At 32.0% G+C, this 22,599-nt stretch overlaps 2 protein-coding genes and 1 long non-coding RNA gene across 4 annotated transcripts; all 3 read left to right on the forward strand.

The window, feature by feature from the left end:
* Nucleotides 1–1,729: 1,729 nt before the first annotated feature.
* Nucleotides 1,730–4,037, forward strand: LOC108980098 (cysteine-rich and transmembrane domain-containing protein WIH1-like). Its single transcript, XM_018950913.2, has 3 exons — nt 1,730–1,850; nt 2,042–2,219; nt 3,805–4,037. The coding sequence occupies exons 1-3, from the start codon at nt 1,802–1,804 to the stop codon at nt 3,851–3,853; spliced, it is 276 nt and encodes a 91-aa protein (XP_018806458.2). The 5' UTR covers nt 1,730–1,801; the 3' UTR covers nt 3,854–4,037.
* Nucleotides 4,038–11,310: 7,273 nt separating this feature from the next.
* Nucleotides 11,311–13,727, forward strand: LOC108980095 (protein TIFY 9-like). The gene is made up of 6 exons (XM_018950911.2): nt 11,311–11,603; nt 11,707–11,869; nt 11,972–12,059; nt 12,169–12,268; nt 12,379–12,445; nt 13,261–13,727. The coding sequence occupies exons 1-6, from the start codon at nt 11,483–11,485 to the stop codon at nt 13,298–13,300; spliced, it is 579 nt and encodes a 192-aa protein (XP_018806456.2). The 5' UTR covers nt 11,311–11,482; the 3' UTR covers nt 13,301–13,727.
* A 3,489-nt stretch (nt 13,728–17,216) lies between these two features.
* LOC108980096 lies at nt 17,217–21,973 on the forward strand. 2 transcript variants are annotated; one of them, XR_001994329.2, is made up of 3 exons: nt 17,217–19,064; nt 21,415–21,608; nt 21,717–21,973. It is a non-coding gene; the product is annotated as an uncharacterized LOC108980096 (long non-coding RNA). The 2 variants fall into 2 exon arrangements; XR_001994330.2 differs by having other exon boundaries at nt 17,217–19,060.
* The last annotated feature ends 626 nt before the right edge of the window (nt 21,974–22,599 follow it).

A 22,599-nucleotide genomic window follows, 5' to 3' on the forward strand; every position in this document is an offset into this window, starting at 1 on the left:
ATCCCCCTTAACCAGACTTTGTCTTTTAAAAGGAAAATTCTTATTTTCTGATGAGACCCGTAGGTTAAGAAATTACAAAGATTTGGTCTGGCGTTTAGAAGCCAAGATATATATGTAAACAGTCTGTCGTTGTCGTTTTCAATTAATACACTTGGGGCTGAGAGTGGCCCAAAATAACCAAATTGGTTATGCTCGGCCCGTCGTACGCTCAAGAAATTAACGGCCCATTGAATAAAATTATTTTCCCTTTCCCTTTTGCTAGAGACATTCATTAAACAGGGAAAAGAGAAAAATACAAAGAGGACGTACAAATTATATACCGTCGACTATATTTTTATTTTCTTATGTTTTATGTAATTTTTTAAAATTAGATCGATGACTGTCTCTGAAGTGTCTAGCTTTTTTGCTAGAAAAGTGACCTTTTACGGTTGAAGGACAGAACCAAGGAGGATCAGTAAGGGGAAGGCGGTGTTGGAAACAACCTGAGGGCAATACACTTGAAAGCAAATTTTGATGCTACTCTCGATATAAAGAACCAGAGAATGGGAATTGGGATTATAGTGAGAGATAATGATGGTAATGTCATGGCTTCAATGTGCTCTCAAAGTAGGTATATAGTTTCACCGTTTCTTTCTAAGTGTAATGCTCTGTGGAGGGCTATGGAATTGTGCAAGGAGCTGGGGTTTCGGGAAGTTAGCTTTGAAGGGGATGCAGGAGGTGTTATTGAGGCTGTTATGGACGAAGAAGTGGATGAGTCGGGGAGAGGGCAAGTGGTGGAGGACCTGAAGAAAATGCCAATGTCTTGCTGGCACTGGACTCTTTCACACACAGAGAAGGCAATGTAGTGGCTCACAATCTAAGCTAAGATGGCTTTGTTTACTGAAGGGGAATTCTGTTGGATTGAAAGTGTTCCGCATGCGCAAGAAATTAAACAGTTAGTTGTAAATGACAGAATTTGTAATGATTTGAGCATATAATGAAATGATACGAAAGTCACTTTAAAAAAAAAATGTGCTGAAACACACTTTATAGTATATATCTATCTATCTATCTATCTATCTATCAATCTATATCTTCGTTACATGCAAATCAACTTTGGTGGGGTTGAGGGGGCGCATGTGGGATGCGTAAAAGAGCCGGCAATGCAGTTCAAGTTCCTTTCGGCTTGTTGAGCAGTTGTTATCAAAGTAAAAACCCGAAGCTTCGAGTTTCCTTGAATGGGCACGCTTCCTTCTAACCGTATTAAGGAGCTAGGCAGCCCAGAGGCCATCGAATGATTGAACCATACATCTTCTCCAAAGGAATGTGATTCATTTTGTATGACTCTTTTACCCTTAAGCAATTCACATAAAAGGGAAATTCATATCATTTAAAACAAAATCCAAAAACGGGTGATCAAAAGTTCGTCGGGCCAAAACCGCAAACTGATAATTATCAGATTGAATTATTAAATCGGACCGCTACACAAGCAACTAAGCTCCCACACACACACAACCCCAATATTGACATGCGAGGATGCGTTTGAGAGTATGTTGTATCACGCCATGGGGCCCTTGATATCCCAGTTTCTTAATGCAACTCCTGATCAAGTTGAAGCACAGTTCCTTGGACTCTTGTCATGATCCCGCACTCATTAAGACTACTCTAAGAAAAGCAAGGCGAGGAAGCTTCCTAGCTAGATTCCCTTCAGTGCACGTAGCAAGCAAATGAACGCAGTGCCACTGGGTTATATATATATATAGAACAGCAGCACCTGAACTACTTCTCTCACTCTCAACACATTCCACCAGTCAAGTAAGCAATGAATTATCACCATATTTCTCACGAGTACTCTCACCTCCCAGCTTCAGGCAAGCCATAAGAGTTCATGCTTGCTGATCTATTTCTGCATTTTTCTTTTGTATCTTTATGATTATCAGTATTTATAATTAGTTTTGGGTAGGTGAAGTGGTCTTTATTCATGTCATGAAGAATAAAATCAACTATTGCATGGTATATATGGTGATCTTATTCGTGATGTGATCATCATGTAATATTTCAGGGCATCCAATTTCATATACCAGTCCGCCGCAAGGCTTTCTACCACCACCGCCGGGATATCAAGGGTACTTCTATGAAGGGTACCCTCCATCTCAACCCGGTCTAGCCCCTTCCCAACCCTATCATCATGAGCATTATAATGATCATGACTCCGGCTGCTTTTCAATTCTAAGAGGCTGGTATGTGCTGTCAATTTTCATTACATCATTCCTGTGCTTGAGTTTCATTTTTGGTGCATGGACTTCACATCTCTGCGAATTTCGGTTTCCGTTTGCTGAATATTGTCACTTTCTTATATAAAAGGCCGGTGAGATATATATATATATATATATATATATGCCTTTACATACCTTCAATTCATTGGCCTGTGTTTTTTTATATGGTAATTTCATTTGAGAATCGGTCATTTAGCCTGAAAATCTTATTATCATTGAGGAAAGATCAAGTGAACAAGAAAGCAAGCCAACTTATTTAGTGGGAAAGCCGATTCCTTAGTCCTCATTAGCATTATATATTGGCTTCATTAAAGTCATACCCAAAATTTAGCTAAAAATATATATTTTCCATAAATTCAAAATCATTCAAATCATAATTCCATATTAGATTAGTCAAAATAATAATATAATATTATTTTTTAAAAATAATTTTTTATTTTTATTTTATATTTTGTAACTACACTAACTATATGTTAATTAATAATTTAATTTTTAATTAAATTATTATTTTTCAACTATTATTTTTTCTCAACCTATTTCTCAACTATTAGTTGGGTCTGATTTTTAGAATAAAATATCAGTGAGGCCTTATTTTTTAAAATAAAATATTATTTTTAAAGATAAATAATACATTTTCAAATATGAAGAAACACTCTTAAATATTGTAGCTCATAGTTCAAATCCCTATTATTTGACTACTCCAATGCATATCGTTCAAGTAATATTTCTTTAAATTTTAAAGATGTACGGGCATTTGACTACTTTGCCCCTAGCCATGAAATCCTCCTATTTTTTACAATTAATTTTCTGATCAACCACTGCACTTAAGTGTAAGTATTATTCAAAGAAAAGCTTGCACGTTTGTTTAGTATTAAACACACCTCGATATTAATTTCTCTGAAAGTGTGTTTTGTGTGTTTCTTTTTCTTTTTAATACTAAACAAATTGCAGTACTAGGGGCAAGTAGCACCACCCAATAAAACATAAACAGCTGCAGCGGCCAAGGATCATTCGTGTTCAAAAGAGAAATTAATATCGAGGTTGATTTCCAAACCTTAAGCAAAGGGAAGACGCGGCCGACTAATTAAAATTAGCCGACACCTAGGCGAATGAGTCCAAATTCTCTTATAATGGGATAGGTTAGTATTAAAAATATAATATAAATAATTTAATTTATATTTTTTTATCAATTTAATTTTTTTGGACACGATAATTTTACATAATAATAATATTAGAGTAAATGTCTTAGATTCGAATTCTGATGGAACTCTACACTCTATCTCATTTAATAATATTAAACATATTAGGCACACTCATTGAAGACGAGTTAGCTAGGAGTCTAACTCACATGTGAATGTAAGTGTTAAAAATATAATATAAATAGTTAAATTTATATATTTTTATTAATTTAAATTTTTAAAACAAGCTATCATTGAAATATAGTTGGTATTTTTATGATGTTGGCCAACTAGCAAACAGAAGTTTCTCCTCTCTTTCTTTTTTAACTTTTCCCCTGATTTTTTTTTTTTTTCTCGGTTAACATATGCAGTTTAGCTGCACTCTGTTGCTTCTGTGTGTTGGAGGAGTGCTGCTTCTAGGCCATTTCGATGTTTCTGAACATATATACAGAAATGGTATGTGTTGATTCTACTTTAGTATAAATTAAGGTGGAAAGAGACAACTCTGGTCTTGATTTAATTTGTTATTCTAATGCACTGCAAACTCCCATCAGTGAAATTTGATAATTACTTGATCTATTTGATCTTACGTTTAGACATTTGAGAAACGAGGTTGTCCTCTCTGTTATATATCAATGATCCAGTTGAATTGTGTCTTGTAGTTTAAGGATGCTATATAATCGCTTTTCATTCACTAGATTTTAATTCGATATATCACAACTACTAGTAGTTCGCTAGTTAATCAGATCAAGATCCTCTTAACTTCAGCTTATTCAAATTGGATAAAGACTTTTTGAAAGTCTTTAAGTAGAATAGAAATAAATATAATGAAGTAGATTTTATCATATTTATTAATTAGCATTTAACGTTTCTTGAAAAATTCACAAGACAACTATAAATATAAATGTTGTGAGACTCTTGACTTACTTTATATGTTTATTTCTATTTTACTTAAGACTCGAGAGTAATATTATTTGGCTTAATTTTTTTCAATTATTTCTTCTTAAAAATTGGTTATATCACTTTGGTAGATTCATTGAACAATTCACATTGGAGGATAAACAGTGATTAGTCAAATTGTTCACACATCTTGAGAAAAACTCGTCCTTGGTGAATTTTAGACCACATATCATAACAATATGCATTTTGTCCTCTTTTACACGAAGATAAATATTTCAATGCTCAAGGTTTTTTTTTTTTTTTAATAATGTTAGATGGAGTCGTAATTATGCAAACGTCATTAACTCATTTTGAAAAATAGTGTGATCAATTATTAAATACTTAAGTTTTTTCAAGTGAGTTCTATATTTATGCTCGGTTTAAATATAAAAAGTGTTTAATTTTATCTCATCATTACAAATTTAAATTTTTATACAAAATATAATAAATAATTTAACTTTTTTAAATTCTAAAATAATAATAATATTTTATTTAACTTTCATCTAATCTCAACTCACTATCTAAATGACACTTTAGTCACTTTGTTTTAAAAGAATGTACAGTATTTATGCACTCTATAATTAAAAATATTATTTTTTTAAAATAAAGAATATAATTTAAAATTTCTATCCGGGTTTCAGAAGAATTAATCCTAAATCTGATATAGATGCCAAGCAAAACATTCCCAAGACACAGTTCTTCACCCAAATTGAATGCTCCAAGACAATGGTCGAAGATCTATTATGTCTTGGAAATTGGTTTTCGATTTTATGTATCTTGTAGCATTCAATGTCGATAATGTTAAACCAAATCGCATGTTTTTTTTTCAAAACATTAATGAAATACCCCACCATGAGAGTTCAACACACACACCTGAAGCAGTGGCAATAAAATTTTGGGACACAAAAGTTATCGGTTTCCCCGCGAAGCACGTTAAAATTGCATTCTCTCTCTCTCTCTCTCTCTCTCTCTCTCTGTGAACCTTTATTTATTGCAAAGAAAGACAAAAGGGCAGGGTAGCAGTGGCACTTCCTATTTGCAGGTGTTGCGTGGAGGGTTGGATAAAACAAGTTTGATAAAACAATGGCCCACTTTGTTGCAGATCACTATCCTCAGACCCCTCTCACGTTCTTGCTCACCTATAAATCGCTGAGTGGGCAGCACGGTGTGTCCGTGACTTCTCCCATACTTAAATTAGTACAGGTTGGACGGTGTGCAGGCCTAGCACACATCAGTGTATCATCCCTTGTGTCTATAGGCAGCTTGAGGAGTTATCTTATCTGCTGCTAAAGGGAACACGTGGTCTGATACGTTCCAGTCACGTGATTCTTGAGTTTCGTAGTTTTTGCGTTCACGTCAACTGCTATGTGGGGGGACAGTGGCGCAATGCGCACACATACCAAACCAAATACCGAACCAAAAATATATTGGGCTACACCCCACCTGTCCCCAACCAATCCAACTCTTATCTAAATATCTTTACTTCTCCCCATTTAACCAACCAAACCCACTGTTTGTCCCCCCAAGACCTGATTTTGAGTTGAAGGGTAATCTTTTTTTACTTAAAAAAAAATAAAAACTTGGTTTGGATCTATTCAAAATTTTAAACATATCACGATCGAAAGAGTTCTTACTATAGAATATAAATATTTATTAAAAAGTGAATAAATTTTAAATATATTATTGTTACGCGTTAATGTATTTAGTGTGTGAATTATTAAACTTGCTAATGGAATTTTTTTGCTTAACATATTAAGGGAGGTGAAATTAAATTTTGTATTTAGATGTTAAAATGATCTCAAATGATTTGAGTTGATTTGTAAATAGTAATATTATACGAATCTCATTAAAATGTATTTGAATATAAATAAGTTGAAATACTTGTTTGAATGTATGAAATAAGTTAAGATAGATAGATTTAACTTTTATATATAAAGTTAAAAAATTAGCAAATCCCATTAATAATTAATTTGAAATGAGTTGAGATATGTTTGACATCCAAACTATCTCTAAGATTTAAAATTCACCTCAACTCTACTCATCTTATCTCATCATTATAAAATTTTTAAATTCTTGTACAAAATATAATAAACTATTCAATTTTTTCAAATTTTAAAATAATTTTCTTAAATTTTTACACTAAATATAATAAATAATTTAATTTTTATTCTACTATTTATAAACCATCTCAATTCATTTCAATTCATCTCTAATTCTAAATCTCTTAGAACGAGAGATATATAAAATGAGTTTTATATTATTGCTTATAAAATTAATATTATTCGAGAAGTTTATATTGACAACACAAATTTCATGATACTCATTTCATGTCTTGCGAATTTCTCTCTCTCTACTTTAAATATTCGACAAAGAATCTGAAAAAGTTAATAATCAATGTTTGATATTAATTGGTTTTAATACATGTTTTAAACATTAAACGAAGTGTTGAGTCTTTCCATGCAAACGAGAATTAAAAGAAATAAAAATGTGACTCATGTTGTTTATTTAGGTCTTAAAGATTCCAAAATCCAAACCCTCGAAAAAAACAAAAGCCCGAAAAGGAAAAAAATAAATGAACAAGAGTGCATTGAAATGGCTGAAAGAAGTTAGACCGGAACTAATTAATCATATTTTTACCAAAATCCAAGTAATTAGCATCCAGAAGAGCATGACCAGAAAACTGCAACCTCCGCTCTCCCAAAAAACAATTACGGCTCAAATGAGATAGATATTGTGCGCATCCAAACGGCGGACGTACTTTCCCAGAAGAGTTTTTCTCCGCACAAGGAAGGCAGTAGGTTGGGTACAATCCGACGTGGGTTTTGATTAATTAATATTCTACATCTTTCACATCCAAAAATCAAATACAAGTAAAAATTTGTTATGTCAATTAGACTCTGATACGTCTACAGATAATTTTGTCCATTTTTTTTTTTTTTACTGACAATGCAAATTGCACTCTTTATTTATTATTATTTTTTAAATATTTAAAAAAATTTACAAATTTATTAAAAAATATTTTCTTAATTGTTAAGTAAAAGAAACATATAAAAAAAAATTCTGTAGACATTATTGGTAGAAGAAATTCTTGATAAGACATATCATTTTCTAAAAAAAATATTTATACTTTATTTATTTATTTTTAATTATAATTGGCGTGGTCCCACGCCATGTGGTATATGCTTACACAGAGACTTGTAATGAAAAAAAATGTTGGATGCAATCGGCCGGAGAAGCACGGCAAGGGGGAATCGCGTCTCACGTGACATAAATAAAACGGTATCATTTTATTCAATTTGTCAAAACGACTCATCTAGTCTTCATCTTTGTCTTCGTCTTCGTCTACCCATTACCTCACTTGTCCTTCATCTTATTAAAAAAAGCCATCAACTTAGAAATTTATATTCTGAAAATCTACAAAAATCAATTGATCTTGGGAAATGGTTCAATGAACCTTGAATTTGCATAAAATTGTTGGAAAGATTAATCTAACCCATCAATGACTTTCTCTATAAAAATACCAAAAGACATAACCAACCCAAAAACAAAATGAGGCATCACGACTAAGCAAATCTGCACAGGTGGAGACAGAAGCAAAGGCCAAAATGCAAGGAAACAAACTTCGTTTCTCAAGCACAACCAAGAGGTAGACATGACAAAATCTCTTTATTTTGTTAGTCCATTTTGATCACAGAACAAATATATTTTTCAATTTTATTAATATCAAATGCAAGATTTCAAATTTCTCGACAATTTGTCCTAGATTACACTAGATCACTTGCATTTATCTTTTAAGCCTAGCTTTATTCTGAAATAAATATCTCCCATTTGTTTCAAATTTATATATGCAATTTATTCTAAGGTTCAACTCTTGTTTCCTGAAATGCATTTAGATATTTCTATTTCCCTCGACAGACGAAAAATCACATAAGCTACTTGGTCCAAATTCAAGATTCTTAAGGATGCATATTGACCATGACAATGATTTTCTTGCAAGAAGAACACATGTTCTAAAGATTTTCTTGCATAAAGAACACGTCTAAGGTGACTCTTTGTCTGGACATTCTAACATTCAAAGAAATCGGACAGAATGGGCTTAGACGATGTGAGGTTACAGACACTTCCTTAAGTTGAGTTTCTTACACTCTAATCCCACTAGACAATTAATTAAACTAATCATTAGACGACTAATATCAATAGTCTAAAGTGAATTTATATTTGGATTCAAACTTAAAACGGCTTTGTTTGGACATTTAAAATATCTTTAAGTATATATGTGAATAGTAATGAAATAGTTTGTGAATAATAGTAAAATGATTTGAGTTAAGATGTTTATTAGATTTTGGGAAATAAGAGAAAAAAATTGAATAAAAATATTATAAAGTTTAAATATAATTTTTTGTTTGAAATTTGAAAAAATTATATTATTATTTTTTATTTTATTCAAAAGTTTAGATGAAAAAGCTGAAAATTTGATAATGAAAAGTGTTTTATGTTTGAGAATTAAATATTTAAAAATATTTGAGAATACTCTTGTACACAAATAGGGCCCTAGGATTCGTTTGACAACACAACTATTATAAAATCTTCTCATATATTTCATTTTTAAATATAATTCAAACACAAAACACTTTTTAATTTTAAAGTTTGAACTTTTTTATCTAATAATTACCTAATGATTATATCTTTCACAAATTCTCAAACAAAACACAACAAACAATACGAATTTCTCAAATATATATATATTAAAAAATTATACTCAAATAATTTTTTATTTTTATAATATTTTTACTCAATTTTTTTTCTCTCATTTCTTAAAATCTAATAAAATATTTGAACTCATAAATATCCTGTATGTGTTGAAAGAGTTTAAAGTAATTCAAATATCATTAAGATCTTGTTTGTTTTCATAGTTCATCTCAATTTATCTCATTTAATTATTATAATTTTTTTAAATTTTTATATAAAATAAAATAAATAATTCTATTTTTTTAAATTATAAAATAAAAATAATATTAAATAATAATATTTTATTCAATTTTTAACTTTAATCTCATTTAAACTATAAAAACAAATTAAGCATTATGGTTTGAAAAGTATCTAAATTCGATGAGCTGACTACAAACTGTGGTCCAGCACTTCCCTGGAGCTAAGTTTGATAGCACCTCTTCGGACGCAACGAGAAAGCTCATCTGGTCTTCGTGCCATTCATTGGAACATATTTAGAGTATGAGTTAGTCCACATACATTCTCTAAACCGATATTATTTATATAAATTCATATAATTATGTTTAAAAAATATATAAAATTATAATAATATTATTTTTAAAATAATTTTTTTCTTTTTATTCTTATTTATCAATAAAACTACACACGCAATCTTTCCATCAAAACTGCAAATAAAATTTCTCCTAGAGATTTGGCATTAGAGTAGTCATCTCAATATTTAAAATGTGCCTAATATAAAACTTTTTTATTTTTAACCAATCACTCAAAATTTAAAGTCTAAATTAGATTAGGTATATCATTCTCTATAATAATAAAATAATAATAATATTATTTATTATTAATATTTCTTTAATTAAATTATATAGATGAACATTACTTATATTATAATTTGTTATAAGATAAGATTTTTGCATTATTTTGTACCTTACAAATAATTAAATAAAAAGTTTATTCATATTTTCTCATATTATTATAATTTTTGCATGATTACAGATAGATGCAAAAAATAATTTCTTAACTATTTTTATATTTTAAAAAATATCAAAAGAAAAATGATTAATATTATTTTATAAAAATATAATTAATAATAAGAAAATACATCGTAATTCTAGGGATGAAGTTACTATAGGGATAAAATTACACTAGAAGGAAGGAAAATGGTAACATAGGACATAATAAAATATTAGAATAAAGATGCTACAATTCTTTTTATATATGACTTTAGGGATGAAATTACTGTAGCTCATCTTCAAAATGAATTGTATTTAACTAATTCAATATAGTAAAAATTTAGTAGACATTATTTAAAATATGACTTTCATGGACATTTGACTAAGCTAATATCAGGGCTCTCACAACTTCAATATCTAATTATATTTTACGAAAAAAGTAATTATAATAATAATAAACTGCCAATCTTGAACATAGCAACCAAAAACGATGTCTTATTTCTCATTTTTGTTATTCTTTCTGTTTAAAAGTAAACGTTCTTAGTTCTTAAATTATATGTATTAAAAAAAAAAATTCAATTAGCAAGCGTCACTTCACCAATAGGACTTCACGTGTCCTAATATGTATTAAAAATATAATTGTTTTGTAAGCACGAATAAAAATAATTTTAAAAAGACTTATTCAAAAAAACAAGCAGACAAATCAAAACACAAAAATTGTCCAAATTTTCAACAAGATTTTTGCCATTTAAAATAATAATAATAATTTTCCTCTCAATTTTACAAGTAGCCTGACAAGTGTCAAAATATTAGTAGTGCATAAATAATAATTTGTTAAGAGAACAATAACGAGATATTTTATGAATAGCCTTGTTTGTATTAGTAATCCATCTCAATTCACTTTAACTTATTTTATTTTATTATTATAATTTTTTTAAATTTTTATATAAAATATAATAAATAATTCAATTTTTTTAAATTTTAATTTTTTTTAAAATTTTTATATAAAATATAATAAATAATTTAATTTTTATTTTATTATTTATAAACCATGTCAATTCATGTTAATTATCTCTAAATTCAAACCGCTTCTAAAATGTCACGTTCAAATTCCAAACAACATGTGGTACAAACTACGAAGGACGAAACACATTCATGATTCAAGGATGATTTATTTTTTATTTTTATTTTTTGAATTATCACCTTATATTATAGCTGGGCCCCTGTCTCTCTCATTCATAACCTCACGTGGAAGACGTGAGGAAGAGGAAATTAGCTCTCTGATCTGTTTCAAATCTCATGAAACTCGTGCCTTTCATCTCTCTTCTTCCTTTTCTTTTTTATAGCTGCTCCTTCCCCTCTCTTTCGTCGTCGTCGTCTCCAACATTCCCTCCTTAATCCGAAAGATTCTTTCTCCGGGGATACCTCCATCATGTCGAGAACGACCGTCGAGCTCGATTTCTTTGGGATGGAGAAGGAGAGTTCGTCTTCCTCCTCCTCCTCCTCCAAATCTCAATTCCAGAAGTTTCTCGATCGCCAGAGAAGCTTTCGAGGTCGGTTTCCTCCGCTATTTTCTTTCCTTTTCTTTGGTCTTCTGATGATATGTGTTTTGCGTTTGTGCTAAAAGGTGCTTTCATTTAATTTATTTTTTCTCAGGAATGCCGAGTGCCATTTCCATGATCAACCCCGAGGTTCTGAAATCTGTGATTGCCTCCACTGCGAACCAGGGCTCCGAAGCCTGCAATGCGATTCCTTCGAAGAACTTGGTTTCGGTGCCGTCGAGTCCGGTTTTGCCTGTCTATACTCCTCCTATCGTCAGGTACTGGATTTATTCTATTAAATTCCTTGTTTTCCCTCCACTATTATTACTTTTTTTGAATTATTTACCAGAAATTTTGAATGGCAATGGACTCCATTGCAGGCCTAGTTCAGAGAACCTTCCAGATACCGCCCCTCTAACCATTTTTTACAACGGAACCGTCTCGGTTTTCGATGTTCCTCAAGAGAAGGTTTGTTTCATTAAACGTTCTCTATTCAGTTTCATCTTTATTTTTTTAGGCATTGGCCTCGCCTTGATTCCGGTTTCCCGGTTTCTAATTTGGGGAAAAAAATGTACAGGCTGAGAACATTTTGAAGCTTGCTGTGGAAGGGACATTGAACCCAAAAGTTGCAGTTCCTTCAAGCGACCAACAACAGCTACTTGATTCACTTGGCGGTGGTAAGTGCTAATTATCTTCACTTCTGTGAGATGTATAAGAGAAATTTCCCAAATACTAAAGCGGATTAGTGATCATCATATATTTCTCTAATTAAGGAAATTATTTGTAGGCATTGCAGATCTGGGAATCCCACGAAGAAAGTCACTGCAGAGATTCTTGGAGAAGCGCAAAGAGAGGTAATCCCCAAGTTCGAATATTAATCTTGTGAGCATGTTGGAAATTCTGATTTTTTCTTAGATATTCGAAACCTCCCTCAGGAAATATATAGTTCCGAAGTAAATAATCGATCCTTCCAAGTAAAAGAAATTGATGATGAGACAGAAACTAATTAGAGCATGCCATATCCTTATTAACGAGTAATTATGTAAATTATTTTAGCGATATGATATCAGATTATACTAAGGATAATAAATAGTCTTTATCATTTATTAACAAAAATTATCTGTGAAAGCCTCCTAATTTAAAGAATCATTCCGAATATTTATAGATTTGATTGTCTAAAATAACAAGTAAAGTCATACGTTCTCGATTAGAATTGAGAAAAAAAAGAGAAATGCTTTAGGAATAAAGAGATTGATAAAAATAAACACGTACAAATTGATTTGATTTGATGTGTTATGTTATATTATAAAATTATTTTTATTATAAATTAGATCTAGTATATATGATATAAAGTCATGTCAATTTGTAATGAAAAAAATAAAACACGTTGCATTTTCCTAGATGTTGTTTTGTTGTTGTAGTGTTTTTGATTGAGGATAATAAAATTTTAGAGAATAACTTTTGTATCAGTTATTATTCACTATCTCATACACCATATCATATAAAAAAAAAAAAAAATTGTCATATATGGAATTTAGGGATAAATAGTGACCAAAACCTAATTTTAGAATAAAAAATCAATTTTCTTCCATGATTTCATTTTTAATATGCAAAAATCATTTAGCATGACTTGAGATATAAGCAATATATTATTATTTTTGTTTGGCAGGTTGACTTGCGTCTCCTCCCCTTATGCATGCTACACCTAATTACGCGTTTGTGCGCTTGAACAAGTCATCCATGGAGGAGTCATGATTCCTAGAACCTAACTAGAAAGATGCTAGAGATACCAAGAAAGGACGCCAATATATTATTATACATAATAAAAGTTGTGTAATATTTTTTTTTTTTTTTTTAATCTTTTCAAGGATTCTAATGCATGCATGCAGCCTCTTCAAAGTAGCTTTTTTCCTCTTTTTTCTCTACAGAAAAGAGGGGTACAAAATATAATAGCTTGTTGGGTACGGCGAAGATGGTTCACGTTTTAGTATTGTGCTGTAATATTTCTTTGTCTATTAGTTTAGTACTTGTATTGTTCTATTCAATTCCATGTCTCCAGCTTCCTCTACACTTTCCTATTGATTTTAAGCCATTCTTTTATTATAGTTATGTATAAAATAGTTATTATTGGTGTCACATGCATACCCTACCTTTCCTTTTTCTTCTTATATATATATTTTTTATTATTATATTTTTCTTTTGGCCTGCTGGTAGAACATCGGGGTCGTGTGATTTTTTCTCAGCCAAGTTCTTCTCTTTCATTATATACTTGTTTTCATGTGCTTGCGAATATTTGTTGACGTCCAGCATAAGAATCCTAACTGGATGAAATTTTGTGTTACTTAATATAACACGCAACTGTTACCAATCGTTGATGACAACTAACGGGAAAAGGACTTGGTTTGGAAAGCAGAAGGCGTTGTTTTAGATGGAGAATTATCTCAGTCTCAAAAATATCTAACTTTTACCAAATTAGACACAACTCAAAAGAATCAGAACTCCTTGCATGCTTTATTAAGGTGAGACAGAGGCTTTTGAACTTTCAATTTGAAAAATATATTATACCCACAGAACATGTCTATCAAAATTTATTTATTTATTTAATAATTAAGTAAATATTTTTAAATAAATATGTGATTTTTTTAATTTTTAAAAACTATTTAAATAGTTTAAAAAATTAGTGAAAGAAAAGATTAAAAAAAAAAAAAAAAAAAATTTGTACCATCCGGCAAAGGATTTCTGTAAAAATCTTATGTGGACTAGCAACCTCCTTTGAATTTTCTTCCTGCCTTTAAACTTGTTAAGAGTGCTGGCTTTAATGCCTGTCATGCGAAAATCGTTCACATGTCGTAGATTTCTCGAGTCAATAAGTGCGGACTTTGACGTTTATTTCTGTCACGTGAAATGTGTTTGGGGGTATTGGATCCCTTAGATGGCTATGAACCTAGAGTTAGGCAGGTACTAGATATTTTTTTTTTTATAAATAATGCTGGATATAAATAATTTAAAATAAATAAATTTTATACAAATTTTTTATAAAAAAATAAATTTAATTAATAAAGAATAATTTTTTTACATTTTTTTAAAATGATGTTCACTTTTTTACAAGGGTTTATATTTGACTTGTCTATTTAAAATTTATATAAATTATTTCTCATTTTTTATTTTGCCCTTTATTATTTATTTTTTTTAATACTTTTAAATATATATTTTTTTAAAAATACAACATCATTAAAAAAAAAAAAAATTACTTTTACAATCATTAAATAAAAAAAATTGTATCGGGACCATTGTCAATATGGATTCCTGGGGTAGGCAAAGAATGCTAAAACGAGGGGCAAGTAAAAAGGACTGGAACCCCAGGGCAAGCAACCACAGCTCACCCCTCGACGAGCAAAGTGCTTCTCACGAAGGACAATCAAAAGAGCTCTTTCCGAAATGTGCTCCTCTCAAAGGCGAGCATTCAAACAAATAATTGAAGTGATCTCGCACCTAGAGGTAAGCACTTTGCTTGATGCCAGTAAAATGCTCGCCACCTCTGTTTAATTAAATTTGTGGTATGGGTATTTCAGTTAGTTCGAATATATGGCAAGGGCATTTTAGCCTAATCCAGATCTTTTGCAGGAGCATCTTGGTCGAACCATCATATGTAATAAGGGTATATCAGACTAACATGGTATCTGTAGAGGGATATTTTGATCCATGTCATCGCATGAATTCCTATTTCGTAGGCTCTAAACTCGTTCTTATGTTATAAAATAGAAATCATAATTGGAAAATTTATATTTTAACTCTTCAAACTATCACATACCTTTAAAATACGTTATGAACATTTAAAATTGTAACTTAATTCAATTTCAAAATTAGAAATGACTATACGGTACTCACTTTATTCTTTATGATTACATCACGTCATGTACTTTTTCTATTTCTTAAGAATATTATCTCAACGGAATTGAAGTTGTAACATTTTTAATTTGTACCATTGAGCTAATTTGTTAAGATTTAAGAATAATGGTATGATTTTTTTTAGGTCAAACATATTTTAAATTTTAATTGCAAACTATTACCCATTTTGAAATATAGTCTCAAATATATCAACATTGTCACTTAACCTCGAATTTGAAATATAAAATACAATGTGCAATTAGATATTAGGGTGAGTTTGAATACATAAAACATCTCATCTGATCTCATTTCATAATTATAATTTTTTCAAATTCTCATATAAAAATATAATAAACAATTAAATTTTTTCAAATTTTAAAATTAAAATAATACTAAAAAATTATATTCTAACAATATTTTATTCAATTTTTAATAAAACACCTCATCTCGTCAGTACATTCAATAATTTGGATACTGAGGTGATTTTAGATTATCCTAAATAATAATAAAAAAATTGTGAATAGTTTGTAAATAATAGTGTGAAATGTTTATGAATAATAGTAAAGTAGTCTCCACTTACCAAACATAGTAAGTTTGCTATTTATTTTTTTAGTCATTCTATTAACAAGTTGGTGCTAATAACACACTAGCCATATTATTAATATGACATAGATTTAATTTATAAGATTCTAATTTATAAGTTTTTCTTACAAATCAAATCCTATCACCAGCAAGCACATGGAGTGTGTGTACTCCACACCAATTTATGAATAAATTTTTCTTTTACGTTGATCTTAATGTTTTTCAGGTTTTGTAAGAGTGCAAAGAATGAAAATGTTTTACATAATAAAAGTGCAAAGGACAGCTTATAATTGAAAATAAAAGGTAGGATCGATAGTTAGATCGAAAAGTACTATAATTATAAAGAGATCTCATAAAAATAAATTCAAAAATTAACATGATTTCATATGATATATTAAATATTTTTTAAAATAAAAATAATTTTATAACCTGATCGGTATCGTTTGCTTCTATCTTCCTTCGTCATTTCATCTTGTGGTCTTTCTTGTCTCCTTATCTGCTAAATATTTTCGTATAAAAGATTAAAATAAATATATAATATTTATTACTCCTTTAATAATATCCAAAATGTTTATACTGCTAGATTTTGGATAGCTTCATGGAGTAATCAGTATTCAAAGTGCTAATATTCTCTCATCATCTGCTCAAATAATTATTTTCGCCGTAGCATTAACGATACGAAGAAACCAGAACGCTTTCTAAGGAAGACGACGACGACGTCGGGTATGAGGTTCGGCCATACATACATTTCCTAGTATCATAGACTGTGTAGACTGAGGGACCCTGGGAGCCCTGAACCCTGTCCCAAGTCTGTGGCGGAACCAAGTGGGGAAGACTTGCGAAGTGGGGAAGACTTTGGGGAAGACTTGCGAAGTGGAGAAGAGACGCAGTTGTGTTTGGCGGTGGTCAGGAGTTAGGGCCGGTGGGTCATTGGGCTGAAAGCCCTAAACATTAGATGAACTGCTTCTTAGTTTCGCTTTGGTAATTTTAGTAGTCAGTGGGCCTACAGCCCAATTTATTTTAGTAGAGTCCAGGGCCCGTGAGCCCAGTTACAGTTGTTATTGGTTAGCATTCCGTTCCGTGATGGTGGTCTGGAGGATGTAGATCCTTGGGTTTTGGTACGGATTTGTCAGACAAGCCGAATGCAATGAAGTTATTCTCTCTCTCTCTCTCTCTTCCCTTCGTTCATTCATCTCTTTTCAATTTGTGGAGGAACTCACCCTCGAAGTGAGCTTATACCCATTTCCTGCACATTATTTTCATCCATTACAATAATATTGCCGGCCAGAGTGTTACAAAACCCTAATTGCCGAAGAGCTGTAAAAAATTAATTTAAACATAAACAATGCCGCTGTTTTTAGCTCATTTAAATGGCACACTTATGATTCTCGCAGCATCTCCGATGAGTTTGACGGAGTCCATGGTGCGTGATCGGGTTTTTTCTTTCCTTTTCTTTTGGCAGCATAACTCTGCCTCGTATAAATTTCGCAAAGCAGTGTGGAAAAATGCAACGCCCAGGTTTGCTTCCCTCGGCGTTGTTTCTCATCCCGAGGGGCCCAATTGACCAACAATGCACCAGTTCTGTAGTGTGGCCGAGCTCATAGTTCCTCACGCGTACTCTTGCTATGCTTCAAGATTGTATCCAATTAAAAGGTGACCCGTCTTCAGGGAAGGTTCTCTACTGTGAGATTCTCAAAAGAGGTGGTTGTTTGGACCTATTCTGTTACAACGTCCTACTCAAGTGTCAGCGTGTGTGTCAAATCCGAGTTCTTCTATGGTGTTGTTAATCTGTTCAACGAAATGCCTGATAGAAATTCGATCTCGTCTGTTACGTCAATTCACTAATACGTGCTGTCGTTGCAATTCATTGTTAGTCAATGGTGACGAGCTCGACCCTTTAATTTTTTCTGAGAAGTCTGGAATTGCTCGTGAGTATGGGATGGGCTGAGCTAGGTTGGACCATTCATGTTTCTAATCCTAAAGCTTGGTCATGACTTTCATACATTCGTTGGGACTGCTCTTTTGTATGGCTTCTCTGTTTGTGAGGTCGTTGCTACCGCAAGAGCGGTTTTTTATGGACTTGCTATTATTCTGAGTGATTGTTTTTAAGAGGCTATATGTGCTTTTTCTCTAATGAGAATATTTGGATTTGAGCCAAATAATTTTAGTTTCGCGTGTTTGCTCTGGATTTAATACCTTTAATGCGGAGATGAGCGTTCATGGTTGCAAAACTGCACATTGAGAACTCGCTATCTATGAACCGGATCTTTTGTGGGTGTTGCATTACTTGAACCTTAGCTAGTCTGGGGACCGGGCACATTCTAGGCAGATCAGGCCATCTTGATAAAGCCTAGTGTTATATCTGGCGTGCTTTACTTGGAGCTTGCTTTATCCATAATAATGTTGAGCTTGAGAGTTTCTGCACGGCGTGTGCTTGTGATGGATGACAAAGATGAGGCGACCCATGTATTATTGTCAAATATGTATGCTACTGCAAAAAGGTGGGAAGCATGGCTTCTGTTTGGGAGCAAATGAAAATGGAAGGAGTAAAGAAGGGGCCTCAGTTGGATTGAAAACCAGGGAATAGTTCATTATTTCACTGCTGGAGATACTCCACATCCCGGCATGAAACTAATTAATAGGATGCTGGAAGTTTTGAACATGAAAACCAGGAAGGCAGGATATGTTCCTAATCATAATGCAGTTCCACTTGATGTGGATGATGATGAAAAGGACATCTCTTGTGGTTATGCAGTGAAAGATTAGCTCTTGGTTATGGGTTAATTAAAATTCTATCTGGGAGACCTATTCACATCATTGAAAATCTCCAAACATGTGTGGACTGTCATGCTGCACTGAAGTTAATATCAAAGGGTATCTATCACTTTCTGGATGAAGTTTGCTATTCTGGCGATTATTGGGTGATTCTTGATCTTGAACACTAATCTGTCCACAGCCTCGGGTTCAGTGCTAAGAAGCTGGCAGTAACTTGCTCTCATGTAGGTAATTCTGCATCTTTTATATAAAAAAACAATGCTGTAGAGCAAATAACTTGGGATTTCTCTTTAGTAGGGACAAAAGTTGTTGATTGGCACTATGTTTATTTATGTGTGCATCCATGCATGTATATGTGCATGTGTATTGACTACAGAAGTAATCCGAGTCTGATATAGATTAGGAACAAGAATCCCGCCTCCTTCTCCCTCTTGAATCTTCAAAGGAAGAATTTTCTTTATTTTTCATGGATTGATTTTTTGATGCTTTTCTGTTATTTGGCAACACAAAAAGATATCCTAAAAATTTTGGGAATTATGAGTCAAACCTAACTGCTTTAGAATTCTCAGTACGGGCAATTACCCCCGCACATTCATATAGTTGACCTCACCCCTGGTGTTGTGCTACAACCATTCTTTCACTAATCTGCAGTTACTTGACAATTCAATGTTCAGGAAACACCGGGGAAGCATAAGAGCTAAAAAGGGGGTAAAAAGTAGTTGTCTAATGATTCAAGAAATCTGGTTTAGCATATGCAATTCTGCTTATAAAACCCAATTCTTGGCATGTACCATGTTATTCATTACTCATATATGGGCCAATCACGTATGTTGGTAAGATATTTTGTCTCAAAAGTTTGTTTCTTTTTGGATCATCTTATTTGTTGCGCTTGTACTTCTTGGTTTAGCTACATTACAAGGGAAGACAGTCCTGACAAGAGACTAAAATCTCTGAGCATGTAATCATCTTTATTTTAGGAGATAAACGTGATAAATTAACTGCATTGGACAATATAAGATCCAGAATTTAACTGATCAAAAAAAAAAAAAAGATCCAGAATTTAGCATTTTGGCTCTTAAGATAGCTAAAATTAATTCTAGTTGTAATTTAGAGTTTATAGGATTCAGCATCTCATGAAGTGAACATTACTTAATTACCAATCAGTGGTGAACTTATAACATTGCCGACATGTTTGGAATGCATTAATTTTTGTGTTCGAATGACATGTTTCAGTGCTGCATGCTATCAATGTTCAATGATAAAACGGAAATAAAAAATCTTATTGAATATAATGGGATGTCAACTTTTATGAGAGAGAGAGAGAGAGAGAGAGAGAGAGGAACATGATTGAATGGATATAAATGCGTGGTTGGATGCACGAGCACTTATTTACTCTGTTATGGATATTTTTACAATATATGACAATAGAATGGAGATATCAGTAATATCTTACAATACGTCACAGCTCCACTGATCGCAATATTTGGTGTCATATCGCACTGCCAGTACATGCCGTGTAATTACTGTATCTATACCATGCTCTACATAAAACTTAACCATCGAATTCATATTTCTAAAATCATCAACCTTTTGACTTTTAAGTCATCTTCTGGTTTGGTAAAATTTGTTGTAGGTGGTAATGGATTAGAAAAATACTATTTTGTAAGATGACAAGTTTAGAATCCAGGATCTGTAATCTGAAGCAGATAAAGTTTACTTTTGCATTGCCATAGAGACAGACTTGATCTTGAACTTCTTACAATTTTGTGCGTCGTGGTCATTAGAATATTATCTGTTGGAAAGCAACAGTTGATCTTACAGAACAAAGAATTTGATTGTTGGTAAGGTTTTGTTGGTAAGATTAATCTGAAAACACAATTGACAAACCAACTGCAAAGTTCTCATGATACTCTGTTTCTGCCACTGTCACCTGGCCTGGTAATTCAGCTATTTCAATCCAGTTTGAATTATCATTTGACTTCATTCCAATTTTGTCCCAATAAGAATAAATTTTGAGTTCTATCTACCTTTGGATGGTGGATTTTTTTTTCATCACTTTCAAAGAGATTATCTTTTTCCTCAAATCAACTGATAGCAATTTTATGATATATTCCTTACAACAACAAAAAAAAAAAAAAAACACTTTATAATATACACTTATAAGCTAAATGCTACTTTTCCAGGACTTATTGTAAAGATTGCTACTTGTAAAAGTAGGAAACTATCCTTGTCAGAGACTTGATGAAGATACTAAAGCTTGCTTCTAAAGTGAGGAAGGCCAAAAACAGTGTAGTATTCAATTTGTGAAAATATTATTGAATATTCCCTTTCAAAATAAAATGAAAAACATAATATATTTTCAATTATATTTGCATCAAAATCTTTCAGTATCTAGCATCAGGAAGTGAATTAATATATTGTCATGTATTTCACTATAGCTTACCTTACCACCTATTACTTGGTGCGGTTAGGTCATAGCTCTAACTGCAAGCAAAAGCTGTCCTTTGTTTTTTCCCCTCCATCTTTCCAAAACAGTTGAATAATTAAAATCTAATTACCCTATGTGTTTTGGTATCAGGTTGCAGATAATGACTGCTGTGCTGTTTAACCTGTTACTTGGAGTGGAAAAGTCGGCCATAAGAAATGGGACTTGATAATCTGCTTGCAGTCTATGGATATTGCATGGTGAGGTCAGATGCAGAACCAGATTGAATATTCTCAAAGGTAGCTCTGAGTGAAAGCTATATAGCTCGTCATTGTTCGACTGTTCTGGTATGTTTGACTACTGCAAATTCTATTTTGTGTACGCTTTCAATATAGAGTTTATTGGGGTGTCACAGCAGGCTGAAGATATTCTCTTCTGAAATTTTTTTGCATCAGTTCATCTGCCAGGTTTGGATTTGGGTTTTGGTTGAACTTCATCCGAATGGGAAGTCATGTAGACGAGCTGACACAAGATTATTCCTCATCTGTACACTTAAACTGCATTTGGGTGTCATGTGGGAATTTAATGGCTTCATTTTCTTTGATGTATATTGAATAAAAATGGCCTTAAAAAAAGAGATTGAATAAAAATGAAAGCACAATAATACCTATAGTCCAATTGATGAAACAGAGTTAGTTTTAAGCTATCATGCAGGGAGACCATTCCGTTCTTCACTATCATTTCCTTGACGGTTGCCCATTTTTTTCACAAGTTTGGATTAATGCAAATATAAACAAATTGAGTGTGATGTGATAATGTTGGTATGTATACTTGAGGAAAAGCATCTATATTTATTATTTCCGTCTCATGGTCGAGCTGTTTGTCACACTTTTAATGGTTTGATCAGTTTAAACACCTCACAAAGTGTAACTAATAGTTTATAATACAAGATGCAAATCCTCATCATCGTCGTATTAGTGCACTCCCACACTCTTAAGGATCAAAACCTATTTAGGAGCAATGTATTCATTATATTAGGTATATTGGTCAGGTGAATGAGTTTCCAACCTCTTGAAACTAATCAAACGTGAAAGGAGAAACTGGACCAACTAATCAAAGTGTTGTATTGTGTCGCTACAAGTACTAGAAATATCGAATGTCAACCAACAAAGTGAACAATATATTTCCACTTGCCGATCATCGAGGTGAATCTATGGAGCGAGCCCCCACAAGCTTTTCCCTCGTAAGTTTATTGTGGCAGTACTGTTTGGTTTAGTTTTTTTGTTGGCTTTTTATTTTGAAATATATATATTTATATATATATACAAGTTATGTTAT

The sequence above is a fragment of the Juglans regia genome, chromosome 16, assembly GCF_001411555.2.
Source record: "Juglans regia cultivar Chandler chromosome 16, Walnut 2.0, whole genome shotgun sequence".
Taxonomy (NCBI): domain Eukaryota; kingdom Viridiplantae; phylum Streptophyta; class Magnoliopsida; order Fagales; family Juglandaceae; genus Juglans; species Juglans regia.

What these genes read in the sequence shown, in the direction of transcription:
- LOC108980098 (XM_018950913.2), top strand. Translation starts at nt 1,802, where the DNA reads ATGAATTATCACCATATTTCTCACGAGTACTCTCACCTCCCAGCTTCA. An exon ending in CTCTCACCTCCCAGCTTCAG is followed by an intron (nt 1,851 to 2,041) that starts GCAAGCCATAAG and finishes GTAATATTTCAG; the next exon opens with GGCATCCAATTTCATATACC. An exon ending in TTTTCAATTCTAAGAGGCTG is followed by an intron (nt 2,220 to 3,804) that starts GTATGTGCTGTC and finishes TAACATATGCAG; the next exon opens with TTTAGCTGCACTCTGTTGCT.
- LOC108980095 (XM_018950911.2), top strand. Translation starts at nt 11,483, where the DNA reads ATGTCGAGAACGACCGTCGAGCTCGATTTCTTTGGGATGGAGAAGGAG. An exon ending in TATACTCCTCCTATCGTCAG is followed by an intron (nt 11,870 to 11,971) that starts GTACTGGATTTA and finishes ACTCCATTGCAG; the next exon opens with GCCTAGTTCAGAGAACCTTC. An exon ending in TTGGAGAAGCGCAAAGAGAG is followed by an intron (nt 12,446 to 13,260) that starts GTAATCCCCAAG and finishes TTTGTTTGGCAG; the next exon opens with GTTGACTTGCGTCTCCTCCC.